General features: G+C 40.6%; 1 protein-coding gene across 1 annotated transcript in view; it reads left to right on the forward strand.

The window, feature by feature from the left end:
* Nucleotides 1-16,468, forward strand: part of PLPPR1 (phospholipid phosphatase related 1) — a 287,024-nt gene that overhangs the window by 266,765 nt on the left and 3,791 nt on the right. Inside the window, exons 5-7 of the mRNA XM_032164690.2 lie at nucleotides 3,300-3,550; nucleotides 6,927-7,103; nucleotides 11,517-11,648. Of these exons, the coding sequence (XP_032020581.1) occupies nucleotides 3,300-3,550; nucleotides 6,927-7,103; nucleotides 11,517-11,648 (560 nt within the window). The remainder of the gene's footprint in view (nucleotides 1-3,299; nucleotides 3,551-6,926; nucleotides 7,104-11,516; nucleotides 11,649-16,468) is intronic.

Genomic DNA, 16,468 nt, shown 5'->3' on the forward strand with positions numbered 1-16,468 from the left:
TATCTGAGATCAGATGGGGGCCAGGTAAAACCCTGAGAAAAAAACGTGAGAGACTTTAACACCTTCATCATCCTCTTTCTTCATCCTTTGTTTAGCCCAGTGTGCATCAGTTATGTTCTTTTAGGACACAAAAGAGCTCAGGTTTCCTTAGACAATCCATGTTACTGGGACCTGATCATGGCCATCAGCAGCAGACACCAATTTTTTTGTCCTTCTTCCAAGCCTCTTCTCAACTAATCTGACCCTTCCTTGGCCATTGCTAATGCAGTTACCCTGTGCTGTGGTGCCAAGCTGGATGTGAAACTTCTCTAGCAGGTTTGTAGGGTTCCCAATCTACACCCCAGCAGGAACACGATGCCCTTTGTCCACATTTCCAAAAAACCCTTCTGGAGATTTGTATTTCCCAGCCCCTGAAGCTTGACACCAGCCTGAGGCAGGGAGCCTGGAAGTACCTCTTTACTTTTGTAATCAGACCAGGCAGGGCTCCAGCTCCTCCTGTGACACCCACATCTGCTTCCTCCCCTGCTCTGCGGCTGATTTGAGAAACTTTGTAAGACTGTCTCACCCTCCGGGTTATAGCTCTTGATCTTCCAAACCAAGCATATTCAGAATTCTGAACACAGCCCAGCAATCACAACAAGCACATATCTCTGGCACATCAAAAGTGCTTTACTTTTGGAACTTTGTGTCTCTTATAAATTGGAAAATCCATTCAGAAACATAATTGGCTTCTCTGAAGTAAGAAACATCACAGATGAAGCACAGCCTTAAGATAAATAGAACCATCCAAGGGGTGCGGGGTTACAGAAATGAAAAATATCTATTAAAAAATATGATCTCACCTGAAGAATTTTAGACTCCAAGCCAAGATACAGAGACATGTTTAAAACATCTTCAAATCATACCTTGCAATACTGGAGACCAAATGGTGTTTCATCTGACTCTAAGGGCAAAAGTAGCTGTTTTTAGCTTCTGAGGCTTGTAAAAATACACCCAAGGAGCTCAGGGTTAAGTAACACAGAGATGGCTTGAGTTCCTTTAGAAAAGCCCTGTATGATCTGACATGGTCTGTGAGTCACCAGTGCAGGTTCCCCCGTGCTTTGTTGGTGTGGCCTGCACGGGGCAGGTGGGCTTCCCAGGCTGATGCGGTACCTTCTGAAGCTGGATCAAATGCACCAGAATGAAATGCTTGGACAGCAGATGCTTCTGAAGCCAGCAGAAGAAACAGACAGAATCCACAGAAGGCAGAGAGAAGAAGAGAAAGCCACTTTCAGCCCTGGCATACAGGACAGTGGCGTGGAGAGTGGCTGTCATACGATCCCTGTGACCACAGAGCTGGCACTGACCCAAAGAGCCTAGAAATCCTCTGCCAAAGGAAGAATAAAACCTGCCCTAATTGGAAACACTTCTGACAAAACGCCAAAGGGAGATCCTGCCACTTTTCCTTTTTCAGATCGTAAATTACCCTAGTTTCCTGGAAAAGTTATGTCTGGACAGACTTGGTGCCCCTTGAAAGACCCAGCAACCTGGTCTTTGAGAATCTTGCTTGAAGATGTAGAAAATCTCCAGCCATTCAGACTTCCAGTACCTGGGGGTGAAAACTGCCTCGGATGATCAAAGAATGCCTGCTCTCAGAGGTCAGGGCCAATGAGTATGAGCCAGCAGAAGCTATTAAAAGAGCTAGTTCTCATTATGATAAAGCACATTCTGGCAAGGCCACAAAAAGAAAGATTATGGCAATCAATACAGATACAAATGAAGACTAGCCAAACTAGTCTTCACTTCTGCTATAATGGATTAATTTTTGGGTGCTGAAGTCAGCACAATTTGCAGATTCAGAACACTGAATACAGGAGTCAAAATTGGGTAGACATTTAGTTGAAACTATAGCAGACCCTTGACATTTACAAGGGTTAATGCTGCCTCTCACACTTGTCAACTTCTACCTTCAATTGCATATAAGACATCTTCATCTCTTCAACCCACTTATAGCTCTACACAGCCTTTCTCGGTGCATAGATGTAATATACAGGCCTTGAAATAATTCACAGCAAAGCTTTCTGTAAGGAAACCTCTGTATGTTCAAGCTTGTTGGGGCTAATCCTCTGGAATTTACCAGAGAACAAATAAAATCCAGGAAGTGTAGCCTACTCACAGGGTTTTCAGACTAACAGCAAAACCAGAATAATGCACCCTTCCCCACCAAAAGATGGTCATGTCCCTGGAAACTGAATGTTACCTTACATGGCAAAAGGGAATGCAGGCGTGGTTGAAGCTGTGATAGGGAGACTATCCTGGATTATCCAGATATAATCACAAGGGTCCTTATAAGAGACAGGCAGGAGGGTCAGAGTCAGAGGAGATATGACAGTGAAGGCAGAAGTTGGAATGATGTGAAGTGCTGGAAAGAGGCCATAAGATGAGGAATGAAGGCAACTTCTAGAACATATGGAAAAGGAAAGGTGTGGATGATACCCTGAGCACTTAGAAGGAACACAGCCCTGCCAATGCTTTGAGTTTAGCTTAGTGGAACCTATTGTAGGCTTCTGAATTCCAGAATACAGAAGTCTGAAGGGGATACATTTGTTTTGTAAGCCCCTTGGTTTGTGGTAATTTATTATAGCAGCAATAGGAGACTATTGGTCAACAACATTTGTTTTTAACACTTTTCCTTTATTCTCATTTTCTGTTTCCAACATCAGATGAAACTCCAATTCAAGCAAAGTTTCTAGAATAATTTTTTTAAAAGATAATTCCATAAGATCCTCCTTTACTCTCACCTGCCATGTTGTAAATAACTCTTCCCAAGATGGTTTGCATTTCCAAGTAGAATCAGGGAGAACGTATTTTATATAGAAGGAGAGAGAACTGATGTTGATTAATTACGTAGACATCATAGCGAGTATTTTGCACATATATTATTCTATTTTCCCCAAACTACCCCCTACTCCATTTTGCAGCTAAGATAACCAAGGTTCAAAAAAGATAAATAACTTACACTGTGAATGAGTCACCAGTGATGAGTCTATATGACTTCAAAATTCAAATTATTTTCGTTAGACTGTGCTTTTTCTAAACTACTGATACAAAACCATAAAGTGCTAACAGTAGAATGTCTACATCAACTTGGAAGAAATGGCGATTTGGGAAGCAGGTACCACTCCTGGGAAGATACTCCAGGGAGTACTTAGAATCATTTTGATAGGTCATCATGGACTCTCACCGCTGTTTTCTCTTAGGAGAAAAATGCAATCGACGGAGTATGTTACCATTCCTAATGATTTTAAATCTTCTTATAGGGGTGTTTGCATTTGGACTTTTTGCTACTGACATTTTTGTAAACGCCGGACAAGTGGTCACTGGGCACTTAACGCCATATTTCCTGACTGTGTGCAAGCCGAACTACACCAGTACAGACTGCCAAGCACACCACCAGTTTATAAACAATGGGAACATTTGTACTGGGGACCTGGAAGTGATAGAAAAGGCTCGGAGATCCTTTCCCTCCAAACACGCTGCTCTGAGCATTTACTCTGCCTTATATGCCACGGTGAGTGTGCAAGTCTTGTCTCTCCTAAGTCCAGTTTTTGATACGATGTGTGTCTCCCTGCCCTGTCTGTCTCCATTCTTTGTCACTTATAGTGACTCTTAAAGTTAGGCATGGCATATTTCTCTATATTATGCTATTGATATACTAGCCCCCCACCCCAACACACACACACTTCTACCCCACTTTCAATCTCCTGATCTACCAGAGGATATTAGTTCTGGAATGTTTTGATAATCACCTAATTACATCCTCCCATTTACAGATGTGAAAGCTGGGTCCCACAGTATAGCTAAGATCATACAACAAGAGCAGGGACCCAGACTCCTGGTACTGTGTCTGAGATTTTCTCACCTCCCACACCAGTACTCTTTGTCAAAGTTTTGGTTGTTTTCGGAACAGCACACCTTCTCACACCTGCCTAGAAATTTGCGAGCGTGGGTCTTATATGAATGGCTGCCCCAACAACATGCAGACCCAGGATAAATACACAGCTTTCCTTTGCTCTGACACTTTTCTCCATGACTTTGCTAGGAGACAGGGATGATCCTAGAAAAACCTCAACACCCCAAAGTATGTTTCTCATTATCCCCCAGATCGCACAGCCATTGACTGCCCCACTGGGGTATAATTTTCTCTTGTTTTCCTTTTGTTCTAGTAACAGAAAAACCAAAGTATGTCCCACATCTTAAAGAACAATGGTGTCTCTCTTATTTTCCAACTTAACTGTATTCATTTTGGAAATAACTTCATTTCACTCTTGTCTGGCTTATGCATTCTTAGGACCTAGAGTATAGACATGCAGATACCAGCTCAAAGGCTCCACAGGCTGATACAATATTGCCGGTGGACATCAGGTACATTTACCAGTGGCAGAGCAACTGTTGGCCAAAAACACCCCCTTTCCTTACTTCAACTTATTTTATATTCAGAATATGACTAGTCTGGTGATTCTCAATGGAAAGTGGGGGAAGGGAAAAGACAGAGGGAAGACTCCTTTCAATCTGTCCATTCTTCCCAAACATTCTGAGTATGCCCTCAACCCACCCCCCAGGGAGATGCTACCCTTCCTGTCACTGAGTGTAATTGCAGGAGGCATGTTCTGCCTCTGTGGGAAGAAAACGGGTCTGTGCCATCACCCCTAGGGTGGAAAAAAGGCAAAAACTCATATGGGTTTCTTATACCCCAAATGATTCTTTAATTTGTCACATAAAAACTGCATGTTCTGAATCTAATAATTAATACACAGTCATTCTTTGTGACTGTGAGTCTGATCTATTTATTTAAAACAACCAGGAGAAGATAGTGCTTTTGTGTCCCATTTACGGGATCACATCGATAGGGTTATTTTGTCAACCGCCAACTACCAAATATAAGTCTTTCTAGTTATTTCTTTTGGATCTACTCTTTAATGAATATGTGACAAAAATGACTTCAGCTGTCCCCACGTTAAACAAACAAGGATGCAAATAACACAAAAGCCTCAATTTATGAAACAGATTATAGCTTGGTTAAATGTCTTTGCTTTACCAAAAACAAAACCAAACCAAAAAACCTCTATGCAGGTATTTTTTTTAAACAAATAAAGCCTTCTGAAGTATTCAGCATATTTTCAAATTTTCAGAATGTTGATTTGTTCTAATTACCTAGAATCTAAACAATGTATTCTTGTGCTTTTTCCTGTATTTTTTTATCAGACTCAAGTCATCGCTGTGTGAAATTAATTTTTATAGTGCCATTATAAAAATTATTCTGTTACTTATAATAAACTACTGTCTCAACAATGAGACATGAAGTTCTTTGGGCAAGAAAGAAGTAAATATCAGCTTACACAGAATAAATGCGACTATAACATATTCTCAAGGATTCAGATGTTATCCAATTCAAATCACGCCTCACAGACTATAGTCAGATAAACCCTGATATAAGATTCCAGTTGCATAAATCTTCCGAGCCTCTATTACATGTCAAATGCTTTCAGAAATTACTCAACAAGGATTTCCAAAGTACTGGTTAATACTATGAAGAATACCAACTAACCATAGGCTTATACTTTTAATAGTTTTTAATCTTATAGGAAAGATTTATGACAGATATAATTGGAAAACATAATAGCATGAACAACTAAATATATACGGTGTAGATTTTAAGTAACATTTACCACAGAGTCTGAAAATAGTGTAATAATGTGCTGTAATTTATGTAACTTTGATCTAACCAGTTTTATAGGGAATCTGCTACATAGAAGAGATTCCTATCTTCTGGTATTCTCACCAGTGTTGAGGCATCATTTTAGGATATTAAGACTTTCTATTGTAATACCGTAAAATGCATCTATTTTAACTTATATGTGCTCAGGCCATATACCCATACTATATAAGTATCAGCACATTATTTTTTAGAATTGCTAAGCTCACATAGCCCGTTTGTTAAGAAATGATAGACCAATGGTGCCCTCTAGTGGTATTTTATAACTACTACCAAAGGTTAGCTAAAAAAGTGTACTTACTTGAAAAAGGCGTGGCTTCCTAACTCTAGATCACCAGGGACACATTTGCTAACTGAACCTATAAAACGTCAGAGTCTTACCCAGCACCTCACAACAAACTAATAACAGCCGCCTACATCTCAGGTGTCATAAAGTGTATCATCTTTTACTTAGTTCAGGTCGTCTTGACCTTTTGTATCTTGTGGAACACATAGAAAAGTTTTAATATTTTAAGAAACAGTGGAGTAAATGAACGAGTAAAGCTGATCACAGCTGTCCTAAGGAATGTAGGAGTCCATTTACTAGCACAGCTGAAACCTATTTATGTGACACAGTTGTTGGGAGGTTCTAATTCAGCCTATCAACTAACTTATCAGTCAACACTTTGGTATTAATCGCCTGAAGGTGTGACGAAGCAGCTAGGAACTTTTGGGGACACAAAAAATAAAATGTACGGTCGCTTACAGTCACTCTCCTACCTGGTCTTCTCCACCAAAAGCTTCATTCCTATAGAAGGTTTATTTGGTATCTCAGACTCATATGGATTTCTTATACCCCAAATGATATTTAAACTTGTCACATAAAAACTGCATGTTCTGAATCTAATCGTTAATGCGTTCTTTGTGTCACTAATAACTTCTGTTCACATGTCCGCTAGGTTACAAAAGACTGATTAATGTACATCTGCTCACTGTTCTTGCTGCACTGATTTCCTACCTAAATGTTTTATTAAATAGTTTAGTGGAGTTGTTCAAGGAATACTAGTTAGTGTGGTTGCTTTGACACCAGCCCCTGCTTGTGTGTGCTGGTGTATGTACCTGCTTGCTTGCATGTGTACGCACCAGTACAAGGAGGCTGCCTGGTCACTCGCTAGCCTCTGTCCCATTTCAGATGTATATTACAAGCACAATCAAGACGAAGAGCAGTCGACTGGCCAAGCCGGTGCTGTGCCTCGGAACTCTCTGCACAGCCTTCCTGACAGGCCTCAACCGGGTCTCTGAGTATCGGAACCACTGCTCGGACGTGATTGCTGGCTTCATCCTGGGCACTGCAGTGGCCCTGTTTCTGGTAGGCTGACTTCCCTCTTTTTACCTTTTCCCCCCTCTTCTACTCTCTGAAAAACTGTGAGTCAGGTTTCCCAGACTTCACCAGCTGTGTTCCTTTTGTCCCAACCTTGTGAATTACAATTATTCTGCAAGTATTATGCATGCTTTTGCTACAAAAATGATTTCAAAACACCCTTTCCTTTCAGAAACAGGATTGCCAAATTCCTTCTGGGTGGCCGGGAGAGAATTGCCCCTAGAAGGACAGCTGGCTCTACCTCTTTCAACACTGGGCTTGGGACTGGGGCCAAGCAGACTAATGATAAATTGGCATACCTTCAAACCAATCTTCTTTAAGTATTTGTTCTCAGCATATTGGGGGCAAAAGCTAAGTGTTCTTTCAGGGAAGAATAGAGAATGAAGAGCACTGGTGGAAGCAAGCAGCCTCTTCTCCAGCATCCCAAGAAACTCAACTCTAGCTCCAAAGTTGCATCTCCTACTCGGAAATTTTAAAAATCCTGCAGATTATCACACCCACCCTTTCTAGTGGGCCTCTGTTACTATTGGAACATGCCTCTTGGGAATCTTACTTCCACTAACTGGCTTCTCAACCACCTGTCTTCCTGGAGAAGAGTTTGGTTAATACATTTTTCTTGTATTTCTGATTATATTTTAGTTCCTCAAATAGATGGAGGTCTGGCCACCTGCTCACCTAGGAAATGCATTAAATTGAGTTGCCTTTGATAAAAAGAGGTTAATTTTTATTCTTTTTGTCTTCTCCTTCACAGTTTTATTGAAGTATAATAGGTATACAATAAATGACACATCAGGTGTACAATTTGATCAATTTTGGCATACAACTTTCTCTCTCACCCTTCCTTTTCTCTTATCCCCAGGCAACTGGTGATCTTCTGTCATTCTATATTAGTTTGCCTTTTCTACGATTTCATATTAATTGAATCATAATGTATTTTTTCAGGTATATTTCACCTAGCATAATTATTTTGAGATTCATCTATGTTGTGCAATGTATCAATAATTTCTTTTTATTGCTGTGTAGTATTCCATTGCATGGTCACACCTCAGAGATGCAGATTTCTATTATCTTCAAGGACTTAAAACAGGCCCAGAAAAATTTACAATGAATCATCAGGCCTGGAGACCCTCACACTGTGCATGAAATGAATCCCCTGACAATGTCCAGGAAGCTCCCCAAGGAGAAAGAAGCCATCACAGTCTTGAAGGACCTCCCTCCTCCTATTCTGCCCTCTCTGGTCCAAGATCCATTAGGATTAGCATCACACATAGATGGATTTCAGTCATATGACTTAACACTTCCTTTTCCTAGCCCCTCTTTCTACCCTCCCCGGTATGCAAAATACACACATGCCTCTCCCAGCCTCTAACTTGGTTTTCCAACTTGTAAAAAATCTGCTAAGATATAGACAATGCTCACATTCAGAACACTGATTGGGAAGCTTCTTTCTAATTCAAATTGACAGGCATATCTCAGAGATATTGCAGGTTTGGTTCCAGACCATTGCAACAGTGAATATCACAGTAAAGCTAAGCACACAATTTTTTGGTTTCCCAGTGCATATAAAAAGTTATGTTTGTATTATTCTGTAGTCTGTTAAGTGTGCAATAGCATTATGTCTAAAAAAAATACCAATGTATTTACCTTAATTTAAAAGCACTTTATGGCTTTAAAAAAGTGTTGACGCAGACACAAAATGAGCACGTGCTGTTGAAAAAATGGTGCCAGTAGACTTGCTGGACACAGTGTTGTCAAAAAGCTTCGATTTTAAAAAAACACAATATCTGCAACATGCAATAAAGTGAAGAGAAATAAAACAAAAATGTGCCAGTATTTTGAATGGATCCAGGCATTCTTTCTATAGCGAAAGATGAAAAACTAAAATGCAAATACTCTGGATGAAGTTGCAGGAAAAGTAGTGCTGAAGTGATCATAAAATGTTGATATCTCATTAGGAACTTTGCTGAAGAACACCTTTTAAAAACAACACTTTATGGGTACACAGAAGTTACACACTTTTCAGGGGGTACGTGTGATATTTTGATACAAGCATACAATGTATAATGATCAAATCTGGGTAACTGGGATTTCCATCACCTCAAATACTGTTACTTTGTGTTAGGAACATTCCAAATCTATTCTTCCATTTATTTTGAAATATACAGTAAATTATTGTTAATTATTGTCACTCTACTGTTATAGTGAGCAGGCCTCATTTTTTCCATCTGACTGTATTTTTGTACTGATTAACCAGCTCCTCTTCCCCCTACCGCCAACTACCCTTCCTGAGGAATTTTTTTAAGAAGGAAAGAAAACAGGTGACTTGAAGGGAAGAGAAGGGTTTCAAAGGGAGATCAATGGTATATAAATAGACTTCGGCTCAAGAAAAGACAAACAATGTTGCTGACCATCAGTTCTGAAGCTGCCATCCCCCGTTAGAGAGGAAGAGCCATTCTGAGTGTTCCAAGCAGTTTTGTAGGGTCTTTGTGGGATGATATTGGGGTTTGCTGAAGCCCCATACACAAATCCTGCTTCAACGTTAAACTTGTTTTCTCTCCATAACATGCAGCCCTGTTTCTCATCACTCAGTAACTACTTGGTCTGCTAGTGCTTTCAAGTGACTTCCCAATTGATGTCAAAATTTGTTTTCCCACAAATGGCCTTTATGTAAGACCCAGATCTGTGGCTGAATTCCTCTGGCATGAGAGAGGCCACCCTGTTGGCACGTGCATGTGAACACACCTCACAGACACACACAAAGCTGGGAAATGGGAGGAGAAGGATGTCCTGGAGGAGACTGGAAGCATTCCAAAGCAGAGACTTGGAGAGGAGACAGAAAAAGAAGAGCAAACACTGAAAATGGCAGGATATCTACTGTAAATGTTCAATAGTGCTTCATGTTTGTGTTTCCCATGAGGTGGAATGTGGGAGGAAGGGGAAGGAAGTTATTAGCTGAACAAGTACCACATGCTGTATGCTTTATAGACATCTAATCAAGTGCCCCCAGGGCAACTCTAACAATATTCCTATCCTCATTTTATAGATGAGGAAAATGAGGCTCAAAGATACGTAACTTGCCCAATAGCTACCCAACCAATAACCAGCAGAGGAACCTGGGTCTCTCCACTCCAAAGTTTCTCCAGGTTCCCCTCCTCCCATTTCCTGATGGGGGCAGGTAAAGCACAGTGTAGGGCCGGGCGCAGTGGCTCACACCTGTAATCCCAGCACTTTGGGAGGCCGAGGCAGGCAGATCACGAGGTCAGGAGATTGAGACCATCCTGGCTAACACGGTGAAACCCCGCCTCTACTAAAAAATACAAAAAATTAACCAGGCCTGGTGGCGGGCGCCTGTAGTCTCAGCTACTCGGGAGGCTGAGGCAGGAGAATGGCGTGAACCCGGGAGGCGGAGCTTGCAGTGAGCCGAGATTGCACCACTGCACTCCAGCCGGGGTGACAGAGTGAGACTCTGTCTCAAAAAAAAAAAAAAAAAAAAAAAAAAAGCTGAGTATAAGAGTAAGATGGAGCTGAGCCAGGTAGACAGGATACATGCCAATGTGCTACAGGGTTTGAAGAGTAGCAGGAAAGATTCGAAGATGCTGGATGAAGAAACAAAGAAAGCATGAACGAGGCGGGGAAAAGGAGAGTCCTTCTTGGGCAGAAAAAAAAAAAGCAGGGAAGATGGTAGAAACAGTCAGTTATGAAAAGACCTCAGCAGGAAACAGAAAAGTGGGCAGTACAGGGAAAGTTTTCAAATGGAAGCAATAAAAGAAAACTCAAGAGTTATCTAATCTCAAGCAAATAGTCATAATTTGAAGATGATGATCTAAGGTAAGAGTTAAAGACCAGCTAACATGGACTGAATACTTGCTATGCGTTTGGCACTTTTTAAGGGGCAAACTAGTATAGGGATGTGATTTAGGGGCTCTGGAGTTTCAATCTCTGTGTGACCTTGGGCAAGTTAGATAACTTCCCTGTGCCCCCCTATCTAGACTGGAGATAATAGTACCTCCCTTATGAAATTGTTGGGTGGGTTAAGTGAAATTGGATAAAATCCTCAGAGTTGTGCCAGACACATAGCGGCCTTCAATAAATTTTAGCTGTTATTATGAGGTGATTTGCATTCACCGTGTCTTTAATCACTACAAATCTGTGAAGTGGATATTACTATTCTTATTTTACAGGTGAGAAAACAGACCCAATGGGGTGGGGAGCGATTATTACTGGTCATCTGGTGATTAAACAGACGTTTCCTCAGTACTTCCCATAGTCCCTTCCCCCTCTCTCAAAGGAAAAAGGTCACTCTGGTGATGATATTCAAGGGGAAAGGCCTGCCACCCTCACAGATGCCAGGCATTGATGGCTGCAGTCTGACACCATTCTTTTTTCCCTCTTATCCTGCAGGGAATGTGTGTGGTTCATAACTTTAAAGGAACGCAAGGATCTCCTTCCAAACCCAAGCCTGAGGATCCCCGTGGAGTACCCCTAATGGCTTTCCCAAGGATAGAAAGCCCTCTGGAAACCTTAAGTGCACAGGTATGGTAAAGCAGTTTTAGCAAACCAAACCCACAGGCTGAACACTTTGGGAGGTCAGTATCAATCCATGAATACCACTAAATCTACCCAGCATCAAAGAGAATCTGATTCATTTATTGTAAAGGCCCTCACAAAAGGCAGTCTTCACTTTTTCCCCTCAATTATTCCTATACTTATCCTGGGTGTTGGGGCAATGATGAATCCTCAGAGAGTTCTTAGCAATGTCTAACTTAAACCTTAGCTGTTTCAGGATACTTTGACCTACAATATAATATCACAGTTATGAAATTTCAACTAATCATATGGAAAAAACCAATTTGACTTAATAACTAGGATAATATTTGGAAAGAAAAAGGTTGTGTTATACACAGTGATGTAAGCTGGAGACACATTTTAAAAGGCTACTAAATGTCCCTTTGGACCTGTTTTTGTGACAAAAATTCAATGCAACAGTACCTCCTGATCTGTTACTCTACAACAGAACCTTCCATCATACCAGGGATACAAAAAATAATTGGACACAGTCCTTGCCCTCAAATAACTCACAGATGAGGGGCAGGCATGGTGGCTCACACCTGTAATCCCAGCACTTTTGGAGGCCAAGGTGGGAGGACTGCTTGAAGCCAAGAGTTGGAGACCAACCTGGTCAATGTAACAAGTCCCCATCTCTACTAAATAAATAAATAAATCACAGATGATCAAGAAAGGTGAATATAAATAGGTAGTCATAATATTACATGCTGAATCAGAGGTGCACGAAGTGCTGTATGAATACAAATGAAGAGGAAAAAATCTACTCTGAGAAGACATGGAAAGCCAGGAAGATGACTTGCCAACTGAAAGGAGCCTGGACAGATGATATGAAGCACTTAATTTTGCCCAGGACAATTGCTAGGAGCTTTATAAATTTATCATTACTTGAACAACCACCCTAGAGAACAGATACTATAATTCCTATTTCACAGGTAAAGATAAGAATGCAGAAGACAGGCCGAGCATGGTGGCTCATGCCTGTAATTCCAGCACATTGGGAGGCCAAGGCAGGTGAATTGCTTGAGCCCAGGAGTTTGAGACCAGACTGGGCAACATGGCAAAACCCTGTCTCTACTAAAAAAAATACAAAAATTAGCCCGGCATGGTAGCTCATGCCTGTAGTCCCAGCTACTCCAGAGGCTGAGGTGGGAGGAGTGTTTGAGCCTGGGAGATTAAGACTACAGCGTGCTGTGATCACGCCACTGCACTCTACCCTGGGTGACAGTGAGACCCTGTCTCAAAAAAAAAAAAAAAAAACTGAAGACAGTGATGTTAGATTACCTGCCCAAGGCCGTATAGGTATCAAGTAGGAAAACTGGATGAGGATTTGTTTAAGCAGATAGGGGGACAACTAATATGATTTTTATTAGCATGTCATCTTTTTCAGGTAGCTGAGCCCGGCTAAAGTGTTTATGTTTTGTCACAGTCTGTTTATCTTGAAATCTTGTTTGTATTTGGCATTTTCCTACTCAAGCATTTTTATAGAAGATATAAGAGATAAGCAAATCACTTCCTTTTGTTCCCTTTGGAATTATTATGTACTTCATATCAGTGCAATATAAAATAATATTTTCACTATTTTTTTTTTTTTTTTTTTTTTGAGACGGAGTCTCGCTCTGTCACCCAGGCTGGAGTGCAGTGGCGCGCTCTCGGCTCACTGCAAGCTCCGCCTCCCGGGTTCATGCCATTCTCCTGCCTCAGCCTCTCCGAGTAGCTGGGACTACAGGCGCCCGCCACCACGCCCGGCTAATTTTTTGTATTTTTAGTAGAGACTGGGTTTCACCGTGGTCTCGATCTCCTGACCTCGTGATCCGCCCGCCTCGGCCTCCCAAAGTGCTGGGATTACAAGCGTGAGCCACCGTGCCCGGCCATATTTTCACTATTTAACGATGATTAACTATCACATCTCTCTAAGATAAACTACCCTATGCTCTTTCCCACCCCTCCCCGAGATGGAGTCTCACTCTGTCGCCTAGGCTGGAGTGCAGTGGCACGATCTCGGCTCACTGCAGCCTCTGCCTCCGGGGTTCAAGCGATTCTCTTGCCTCAGCCTGCCAAGTAGCTGGGACTACAGGCACACGCCACCTCGCCTGGCTAATTTTTTGTATTTTTAGTAGAGACAGTTTTTAGCCATGTTAGCCAGGCTGGTCTCAATATCCTATGCCTTTTTACCTTTAATTAAATCTAATATTATTAATGAACCAGGTTTTGTGGGGGGCGGGGGTTGGAACAAGAAAGCTACCTCCATATCTCCATTTTGGGAAAAATATTTAAGGCTCTCCATTAATACAGTACCAAGTATTGTTTTGTTTTCCCTTAATTTGTATTAAGGCTAACATTTTAACTTAGTCTAGAAATAAAATGTTAACAAAAATATTTCTGGTTTATTTATATACAGCCTGGTGCTACAGGTTAAATATCAAATTAGCTAAATAGCGATACCTTGTAATGAAATACTGAAATAGAATCTCTCTAACTTTTCTTCCCTAATTACAATCCTGTGTTTAGTGAAGTCAGAGAGGGTCTCTATTTTGGGGGGTAAAATGAAAACAAGTGAATTTTAAAAAGAAACAGAAAATATTTGCTGAGTTCCATAGACATACCAGTCTCTGTGTCCTTGTAAATGCTATCCCCCGAATATCCTGATCTAAGAACACCCCTTTTGCACACCTCATCCTTCCACCCAGCACTGCTCAACCATGACATCTGTCTAAGGCCTTCCCTAGACTTCTTTCTTTCTTAATTCTCAGGGCCACTGATGGTTGATCAGGCCTAGAGATGTCCAGACTCTATTTTGAGGGATTCTACTTAAATTGAAAAATGAAGTGCTAAACAGGATTTCAAAAAATGCTATTCACAAGATAGATAAAGCATTCTTAAAATAGATATTAATTCATTGTTTACAGGTAGTAGTTGAACTTCTCTCAAACCTGTCAATAGATCTTTGTGATTATGGATGCCACCTCATATGGATACAATCTGAGGCCTTGCCTGAACACCAGGCTTGGGCCAAAGGACCCTCCAGACCCCTCTCATGTGACTGTCACTCATAATTAAAGCCAAGTGTTCCCTCATGTCTGCCTCCTCCAAAGACTTGGGACTTTTTTAGGACCCTATAAACCATGTCTTATTTACCATGTATCCTGGCATCTACTAGGTGTGAAATAAATATTGATGGATGAATACAAACCTGTCCCAAAACCTAAAGTAGACACTTTAGCCAAAACCAGGAACCTCAAATTTGACCATAATCACTATTTGAACATCCACGGAAAGTAGAGATTTATAAGAAACTATGAGAAGCACTTCTGCAGGCTAGCCAGAATGAAGCCACAGAAAGCTAAAGAGAAGTATTGCCTCTTACATTATGCCATCCATACCAATTGTGAAAAATGCAAGTCACCAAGCATCTGTATTTAGTAATAAATGTTTCCACATGGATAGTTAGAAAGATAAACCCTTTATTTGTTGGTCAAGAAAAGAGAACTAGCATTTATTGAGAGTCGTCTCATTTAATATTCATGATACTGTATTGGTTTTATTGTATCCTATTTTATAGATGAAGAAAGTAAGGCACCAGGTTTAAGTAATATGCCCAAAGTCACCTAGTAAAAATTAAATGAAGACTCATCCAATACTGGAGGCCCTGCTGGTTCTCCTACACCACACAGTCTGAGATTTCATTCAATGAAAATTCTTTTTTGAAATCCACAACTCCCAGCATTGAATATGAAAACATGCTACAGGGGGCTGGTATATTGAACCTGAGCTACAGTTTTTCAAAAATAAATACCCTTCCGTGGGCAAGAACTTCCGTTGCAACTCCAACAGCCATGGTTTCTGTTAGAAATGGCATCTTTGTAATTTTTGGAACAGAACCATCTTCCCAGCATGTGGACCTTTTAAGATCAGAGATTAGAACCTCTCTTCAGAGCACACATTCATACACATGAAATCCATCCCACTATTCAAAATATCTTGAGAAGACTGGATGGGGAGGGCATCAGTCAACCTCATTTCCCTTTCTCCCAAGACATTCTTTCCCCTTTGCCACATGGAGCCCTCAGAGCCACAGTGCTCTGGTCCTCTCTAAAACATTACCTCAAATTTGAGTATCTGCCTTCCGTGATTCCCCTTAGTATAGTTGATTGAGACGGGGTGCATTTTCTAAAATCTTTCCCAAATACCATAGAGAAACCAAAAAGTAAACAATTATAAAACAAAAATAGTCAAGTTTTTCAAAGCATTATTTTATGATTGTATAAAGTTGTTGGGATCCCAAAGGAAGCAATTCTTAATTATCCATGTTCTGCACCCCACCCCGCTCACAATGTACATGAGCAATCAGCTGAGTGTTGTTCAGTTGCGTTCTTGTCCACACAGTTTCTAATAACAAAAATTAAATTAGAAATGAAGCAACTGTGTTAACTCACTCCGGATGTTGGTATAGAGTCTCCCGATGTCTTCCCCATGGAGGAAAAATATATGTAATTATATAAAACATATATTAAATATAGATACATATATATACTAATATATATGTACATATACGTACGTATATATACATATACACGTACATATGTGTATACATATACATATGTATATATACATATACACGTACATATGTACGTATATATACATATACACGTACATATGTGTATACATATACACATGTATATATACATATATACGTACGTATGTATATATACGTATGTATACATACATATATATACATACATACATATTAATTTTGACTGGTGACCTTGGGCATATTACTTAAACCTGGT

The sequence above is a fragment of the Hylobates moloch genome, unplaced genomic scaffold, assembly GCF_009828535.3.
Source record: "Hylobates moloch isolate HMO894 unplaced genomic scaffold, HMol_V3 SCAFFOLD_10, whole genome shotgun sequence".
NCBI classification, from domain to species: Eukaryota; Metazoa; Chordata; class Mammalia; order Primates; family Hylobatidae; genus Hylobates; species Hylobates moloch.